Here is an 8,415-nt window from a genome sequence, read left to right as displayed (position 1 = left end):
GCACCCAGCACCCATGCCAGCCCCGCGTCCTGGCTGCTGGGAGGGCTCGTGCAACAGGCTCACCTCCGCTGCACAGCCGGGCAGGATCCCCTGTGGAAAAGCCAGCTGGGGAGACCAGCAGTGTTTCCTCCTTTGGTGCCAGCAGGTGCTGGGCGTCCTGTGGCACGGCGTGCCAGGCTGCGACGCGGTGACCACCCGGGCCACCTCCCCGGGGCAGCTGAGCGCTGCCCACAGGGGCCAAAGCCCCGGCCCCTGCTGCATCAGCAACAGCAGCACACGGGCTGCACCCGAGGGCAGAGGCACTGTCCAGCCAGGAGCTCTGCTCCAAATCCGTCGGCAAGGTTACTGTCTGTGGTGGACACCTGATCACTGCCCTGTTTTTATAAATATGCATCTTTTTGGCCTGTAAGAGAGGACTAGTAAGAGCTGAATCTCTTCCTTGTCTTTTAGGTGATGGCAATTAAAGGTTATAAAAAAAATCATTCCCAGTCTCCTCTTACCAGAATCACAGCACGGAAACCCTTTTTAGTTCTGCCAGAGGTTTGCACAATTTCCGCTGATGCCTGCTCTGAACAGAGAAGCTCTTGCAGAGGTTTTTAGTTTGCAGCCTGTGCAGCTACTGGAGGCCATTTACACCTTTCTGAGCATTAGAGAGGTGCTTTCTCAAGCGTAGCTGTTTTAAACTGGAATTCAACCCAGGAATAAATAGCAACGTTACATAATAAACTTACAAAACTGCAGGTCTATGAACAACACTGAAGTCATTAATGCGGCACAGTGCAAACACCGGTGGAAGGGCCGCGCCGTGACCGCGTTACTGCCACGGTCCCGTCTGCCTGTAGAAAACGCAGAATGCATTTTTTTTCCCCATTAAAAAAAACCCCACCCAAAGCCCAGCTAAGAGACAATCCAGATCCCCACCTGTTTAGGCTCACGCCAGAAGAGCAATGCCTGCGCCTGGGACAGGGCCAGGCAGCCCGGCCCGGGGGGAGCGTTGGGGCACTGAGCTGCGGCGCGCTCGGGTGCCCTCGCCCTCGCCCTTTGCGTCGCCAGAGGCGCAGGAGCTCCTCCGTCAGGGCCGCGTACGGGGGCCAGGGCCTGGCTGCCTTGGTTGGGTTACGCTGCAGCACCAGGAGTCGCTGGGGGCTTGGCAGTTTTGACCCACGTTATTTCATAATCCACGTATTTTTGGAGCCTTGAATCAGTACAAGTGTTGGGTTTTCTTTTTTTTTTTCTCATGAAGGTGCATCAGCGACCTGATCATTGAACTTCCTGGCTCGCAAGTGAATGTCCTGACCCGATTAATTAAAGAACGCTCCGTGCCCTTGCTAGCTGCAAGCTTGCCTCCCCGCGCCCTCTGCTCCAGCTGGCCGACGCTGCGGCGCTCCGGCCCCGCGCCCGGGGAGGCGGCAGAGCGGCCAAGGACACCCATTCTGGACAGACTGCTCATCCCACCTGCAACGTTGGGGTCGTTTGGGTTTTTTTAATTATTTATTGCTGCAGTTATAAATTAGAGATGAATGGTGGCCCCTGGGGCTCTCTTTTGGATGTGGTCCTTATTAATGAATTTCAAGCATTTTCTGCTGCAAGGGGCAATTTTTGGTAAGAGAATTGTGTATTTAACACTCGGCAGTTCATCAAGTTTTCCTCCCTGCTCAAGAGGCACCGCAAGCAAAGGGAAGAGCAGCGAGTCAGCCACTTACCTTCCTTACCTTTGTCTCCTTTTGGTTTGATCAGTAGAAGAAAACAGATGGCGATTTTAGTTCACTTCTAGTTTACAGGTTTCAAGATGACCTCAACCCATAAAGGCATCGTGCTTTCCCTTTAACCATTAATTACAGCAGCGTGCCCAGAATTCTTATACAATCATTTAGTAAAATTAAATGCACTTATAATGTCTTTTTCATACACAATGCATCCCGAAGCCATAATATGAATTGCGCTATTTGGCTCATTACTTCCACTTTAACGTTAATTTGCAGCATCAGCCCAGGCGCTCTCACTCCGACGGGCGCCCGACGCCCGTGCGCGGGGAGGGACGCGGGCACGCGTGCGCCGGTGCGCGCACACCGGCGGTGCACGAGGGCGCGTGCGTGCGGACATGCGGCTCCGGGGCAGCGCCCGCCCGCTGCGGGGTGCAGGCGCTCGGGCGGATGCGCGCGTCCCGCCGCGCCGAGCCCCGCCGCGCCGAGCCGCACGGCACGCACCCACCCCGACACAGACCCTGCACCGCACAAGCGGGGACATCGGAGACGAGAGCTTTTGCTCATTTTTTTTTTAATGTATCACAATGAGCAGGAAACATACGTGATGAAATATTTCCAAAGGAGTATATTCAATTACCATCTACAGTCAACTCAACTATGACAACAAAGTCTTTTGTGACAAATTTTTTAAAGTTTTGAAAGTTCCATGTGGTTTCTGTTTCTGTTAGTCTCCATGTATTTTGGTACAGTTCGAGATCAGCATTGTTACAGTAACAAAAAAAAGCTAACAAGACTACATTATAGAAAAACACCAAGAACATCATTTTTGGTTTCACTTGCTCTATTTTTTGTACATTGCAAAGGCTGTTCATATCCCTCTTCACCTCAGTTATGCTTTCTGTTCTACCCAAACTCGCCCCCCAAAATAAAAATGAAAAAAATAGTCAAAGCTTTGTGTTTCACAGTGGGCAGTATCTCAGCGCCGACAAACCAACCAACCGACCAACCAACCCAATTTCTGCTTCTATTTAAAAGTTTAATTTTTTTTTTTTAAAGCAAAATATATCTCCACGAACAGCCAGTGTGCTGGCTCGTGTCAGCGCCTCCCGCGCCTCCCCGCCTGCCCCGGGCGCGGGCGGCCCTGACACACCCCTTACGCCTCTCTTTATTCTCAATTGTATGAAACTTTGGCCATCTTCACCACTTAAAAAAGCTTTTTATTAAAAATAAAACAGAAACCTGCTCAATGCTAAGTTTAAAATCTTTTCCTCGTGCCCTGCCCGGCCCCGCTCTGACACTCGTTACGAAGGCCACGCGTGGGCTCGGGGATCGCGCCGAGGCCCCCGCGTGCCGCCGCCGCTCCCGCCGCGGCCCCGGGGCGGCCGGGCGGTTGAGGGGCGCGGGCGGCCGCCGCGGCGGCACTGCGGGGCGCGAGGCCGGGGCTGGCGGGGCCGGGGGGCCCAGCCCAGCCCAGCGCGGCCGGTGGGGACGGGCGGCCGGTGGGGACGGGCGGCTGCGGGTCCCACCGCCGGCCCCGGGGCAGCCGGGCGGCAAGAGGAGGAGGCAACCTCGCACTGAAAGTCTCTAGAAACATTTAGAAAAAATACAAGGAAATGAATTTATAAAACCTTTTAGTGGGTGGGAAGGAGGAGGGGGAAGAAGGAGAGAGAAATTGCACTATGACCAAGCAATATAATTAAAAAACCGAAACAAAACAAGACAAAACAAAAGGATTTCCAAAAGAGACCTTGCGGAATTCGACAGATAAAGCTAGTGTTAAATTGTTAACTTGTATCACATAGAGAATCAAAAACAAAACAAACAAAAAAATTTCTATATGATACAGACAGAGTAACATACAACAGTTAAATGGCAAAAAATATATATATATATATATTTCATAGAATTACAAACAAGATAAAATAATGGAAAACAAAAACTGTACAACTTTAGAATTTAAAAAATGTTCATCTCAAACACGGGGAGAAATACAAGAACTTCTGTTAAAAGAAAACAGTTTGTTAAAACAGCAAACGCTTTTTGTGTACTTGTTTCCGTTTTTGACACCTTATGCTACAGCTGGGTACTGGTAGGAATATTAGATGGTACTCTCTTTAGTATCGTCTACTTAAAAAACAATTAAAAAAGGAATTTGCACTGTGCATTAGCCTAGTTAGAAATATGTACAACAGTTCAGGATCTAGTCTTTCATCGAACTAAAACCAAAAATCCGTAAAAATAAAAGCGTCCCGCTAGAAAATGAACCCCACGTTCGTCTCTCGAACGCTCCAGTCTCTCGCAGAGTCGACGAGCGGCTTCAGCACGGGGAGGAGAAGCCCGGAGGCGGCGGGAGGAACCTGCGTTCACAGTCTTCGAAGTTCCCTTTTGAAGCAGGAGGAGGATGATGATGGGGAGAAGGCTCTCGCACTTTCGGGGCAGAGGAAACGGGGGGGGGGAAGGAGATTGTTTCTGTTGACGTCTGGCTACGGAAGTGAAACAGCAAGCATCTATTTGTCTCCAAAATCTACATTTTAGCAGCACAAAGTTTTCCTTTCAAAGTCCGGACCGTAAGAGATGCGTGCGTGCGTGCGTGCGTCTGCGTGCTCCCACAAGCAGGGGTGCGGAGCCGGACGGGGACCCCGGTGCGCGGCAGGCCCTCGCCTGCCCGCACGTGGCTCCGAGCCGCGGCGCTCGCCGCTCCGCCTGCCTACCGCGGGAGAGAACTTGGAAAGAGAAACCTGCCTTTTGGTGCGCTGGGGTTTCGCTAAGAGTTGTCTCTCTGCTTGCAGAAGAAGCACAGATAACAACCTGGGTACGTTTTTTATTCTTTATTTAAACTTAGACTTGTTTGTTTAAATCAGAAACAAATTCTCAAGTAAAAAGAATCCTTTTTGCTCATTCTGCACCAGTGGTGAAAGGGTATGTCTTTGGATTTTATTTAAAGCATGAATTTTCTTTAGAGAAAAAAAATGTAACAAAAACTTTTTTTGAAAGAAGGAACAGAGTGCAGCCTAATTACACAAACAGAAACAAATGCTTATAGTTTAGGAACAGAGTCTTTGAAGCATTTACAAAATGAGGAAAAGAAGAGGGCAAGAAAAAAAAAGAGGAAAAATGGAAAATAAGAAAGAGATAAGTGCACAAGGGTAACGGACATAGGTAAATCGTATGTATACGCCTTAAAAAGTTTCAAACCCCCAACAAAAAATATTCTGCAAGGGATCCTACTGACCCCCCAAAACCCTTTGAACTTCTTTCTTTAGTTTTTATAAAATAATTATGCAACCACCCTCTAAGAAATGAAGGTAGCGACCATAAGTGGAAGATTACAGGATGGGGGAAAGGGGAGTAAAGGTACAAAGGGGAGAAAAGCTTAGGCGAGTCAATGGATTGCAATCTATCTGGCTAGGAATGAACAAGACAACATCAAATGAGAAGCCGTCAGCTGGACCATACAAAAGCTAAATGTACACAAAAGGGTTTTTTCTTTTAAATCTACCATACTGCTTCAGTTCATTTCCAATGCAACAATCTACTCAACACCAAAAATGGTCATATCTATCATAAATACAGAAAGTCAGTTGTTTTAAAACTTATTTTTTAAGCTCCGAGTCCTCAACACTCTTTGTGTGGGTTTTTTTTTTTTTTTCTGAAAAGTGGGAGTGCTTAACTTTTCCCCTTGAAATTGGCTTCAGCAGAAAAGCTACCCTTAAAATCCCCGAAAAGCTAAAGCAGTTCACATTGTTTTTCTCTTGAATACTTTCTGCCCATTTTAAATTAACAAAAAAAAAAAGAAAAAAAGAAAAAAAAATCCTTTTCTGGAACGAAAACGAAACAAAACAAAACAAAAACCCCAAAACAAACGAAAGAAATTATATATATATATATATAAAACAATGATTCTGAAAACAGAACAAAGTGTGAGCGATTGACCTGAGAATAAAAAGACATTACATTTCTTTTTTCTTTTAGCAAGCCATTGGTATCTGAATGCTAAGATAGCAAGAAATTTAAAACTGTAACAAGGTGGGCTGCTTTCCCATACAGTGCATGCCGGCCTCTGCTGTGCTATCGACGTGGGGCGGTATTGAAAAGGGGCAATGTACAAGGGGCTCGAGCTCCGAAGACAGTAAGGAGGCAGCACGGGCTTTCGTCTCCCAGACCAACAGTACCTTCGAAAGGACAAATGTAACAGATTTTTTTTTTCTTTTTTAAGTTTTATTTTATTAAAAGGAAAGGAAAAAAGAAATGTAAAACCCACCGGCATCGTTATATGGGAAAACAACCCACGCTTTTTCTTTTTTCTTTTTTCTTTTTTTGGTTAGAAGCTTTGGAATTGCAGTTAGTCTATTTTTGAAATTGGTTTGTTATTAACTTTTTTATTTAAATTCATTTTCATTGTTCATCTTCAAAGCTTACAATCTGAAGGTGTCCATTCCTACGCTAGCTAGACCACTGTCCTTAGGGCAGCCGGGGTCCCGGGGCCCCTCCGCCGGGCTCGCCGGTCCATCTGACTTTTGGCTAAGATCCGTGTCAGACTCCTCCGAATAGTCGTCTGTTGGCATCGAGGGCTGAACCCCTGAGGTGCTGCATGAACTTGAGGTAACCGTTGAAGATGAGGAGAGAGGAGGGAAAGGCGGCGGCGGCGGCTTCCCCGGCGGGGCGCGGGGGGCCGCCGGGGGCCAGGGCTTTCTGGAGGCGTGGGGGGAAGCCGGGGGGGGCCGGGGGGGCGGGGGGCTGTCGTTTGAGTGAGCGGCCGACTGCGAGGTAGATGCGGTGCTGGGGTCGGGGGGGCAGGCAGAGTGAGGTAATAGACTGGGGTGCTCTTTGGCGTTTCTTGCTGCTCTTGTGATTGTTCGGTGTTTGTGCGGGGCTGACTCGAGATGCTGACTGAGGGCTTCGTCCCCACACACCGTGCTCTCGCACGCCACGCACTGGTACGAGCCGCTGCCCTGGCCGCTGCCGGTGGGCACGTGAAGCACCATCTCTTGCAGGTTCGCCACGGACTGGCCGAAGAAGCAGAGGGACTTCAGGTGGTCGCTGGCCGCCTCCTGGTCGCCGAAGCCCGCCTGGCACTTGCGGCAAACCAGCTTGTACTGCACCTTGGGGACGATGAAGGGGTCGCAGAGGGAGTCCGCGCCCTTGCCTTCCGCTTCGGGCTCTTCTTGGGGTTTGGGCAGGAGGGGGGACACCTCGCGGGGTGCGTTCTTCTGCTCTTCTTGCTTGGGGGGTTCTTTGGCAGGGTCTTTGTCCGGGGTGGCAGCCCCCGCGGGGACGGGGGTTTGGCTTCCTTTGGGCTGCTGCGCTTTCTGTTGCTGCTGCTGCTGCTGCTGCTGCTGCTGCTGCTGCTGCTGCTGCGCCTGCCGCTGCTGCTGCTGCTGCAATGCCTCCTGCAGACTCTGCTGGTATTGCTGGTACTGCTGCAGCAGGGAGCCGGGGGACAGCCCCAGCAGCGCCTGCGACAGCGCGGGGCTGTAGGGGAAAAGCCCCTCCATCCCGTACATGGGCTGCAGGTACCCGCTCTGCAGGGCGCCTGGGATCTGGGGGGCGTAGTAGGGGGAAAAGCCGGGGACGAAGTAGGGAAGGAACTGGCTCGTCAACAAGGTGGTGGGGTCCGAATTCAGGGCGGCCTGCAGTGCCTGGAGCTGGGCAGGCTCCACCGCGTACTCCATGGCAGGCAGTGGGGCCGAGAGGGCGCCCGCCGGCGCCTCCCCCTTCTCCTTCTTGGGCCCTGGCAGGGGGTCCCCCTTCCCCTTGGGTGCCTTCTCCTTCTCTTTTGCCTTCTCGCTCTCCTTCTCCTTGCGCTGTGGCGGGGGCGGCTGCTGCGGCTGCGGGGTCGCTGTCGGCGGCTGCTGTGGGGCCACGGCTGCCGTGGCTTGTGCCGGGGTGGGCGAGCTCAACGCGGCCGGGGGCTGCTTATTTGGTAATCCAGAGGTGGGGAGGCCGGGCGAAGGGACGCTTGTGCTGGGCAGGCCCATCAGGTTGGGTTTGGGAGAAGTTAAAGCTGCAAAAGGGAGGAGAGAGAAGTGAGGAGTCACTCTGAGCTGGGCAGGCAGAAAGCACAAGGCGGGGTGACCCCGGGCCACCCTGCAACTGCCCCTGTGCCACCGTCGCCTCTGCACGAGGGCAGCGACCGGCCCGAGCTCACGCGCCGCAGCAGTGCGGGTCGGAGAGCCCGTCTGCCGCTCCTGCTTCCTTTGGGACAACCGCTCCTCTCCCCGCTCCCCAAGGCCCTGTGCCATGGGGACATGCCTTGTCACCCCCGTCACCCGTGGCCGGCGTAGCCACACACATCTGGTGTCTCTGCCGGGGACACCCACCAGCCGCCCGGGACGCTCAGCATAGCTGCTGTTGTACTGACCCCTCCGAAATCCCCGCGTGATTAACAGCTGGTGTCAGGGACAGCGCGCTTCCTACGTCGGCACTAACGGGTCCTTTGGCCAAAGGACTCCAGCAGAAGGAAAGTGCTATGCCACATGGCCCTAATGCTAGATACTGTCAATCTTGCTAAAATCTCCACAGATTAGAAAGCCCTGGTCATGGCAACTGAAGAGGACCGAATAGGCTAAATCTAAGTTATTCTGTCCTAATTAGGCTGCTGTTATGAGTCCACAAACCTCTGATGCAACCCCTTCCTTCCTTCCAATGTAAGAGGCTTTGGGTGCACAGCCTCTGAGTAATTTCAGAGTTTATGCGATATTCACACATC

At 51.6% G+C, this 8,415-nt stretch overlaps 1 protein-coding gene across 1 annotated transcript in view; it reads right to left on the bottom strand.

Annotated features, from left to right (window-relative positions):
- Nucleotides 1-4,402: 4,402 nt before the first annotated feature.
- Nucleotides 4,403-8,415, bottom strand: part of ZFHX3 (zinc finger homeobox 3) — a 175,030-nt gene continuing 171,017 nt past the window's right edge. Inside the window, exon 10 of the mRNA XM_082319280.1 lies at nt 4,403-7,710. Within this exon, the coding sequence (XP_082175406.1) occupies nt 6,122-7,710 (1,589 nt within the window). The 3' untranslated portion in view covers nt 4,403-6,121. The remainder of the gene's footprint in view (nt 7,711-8,415) is intronic.

The sequence above is a fragment of the Platalea leucorodia genome, assembly GCF_965183815.1.
Source record: "Platalea leucorodia genome assembly, chromosome: 8".
Lineage (NCBI taxonomy): Eukaryota > Metazoa > Chordata > Aves > Pelecaniformes > Threskiornithidae > Platalea > Platalea leucorodia.
The sequence above is the reverse complement of the archived record's forward strand: the minus strand, read 5'-3'. Positions and strand labels throughout refer to the sequence as shown.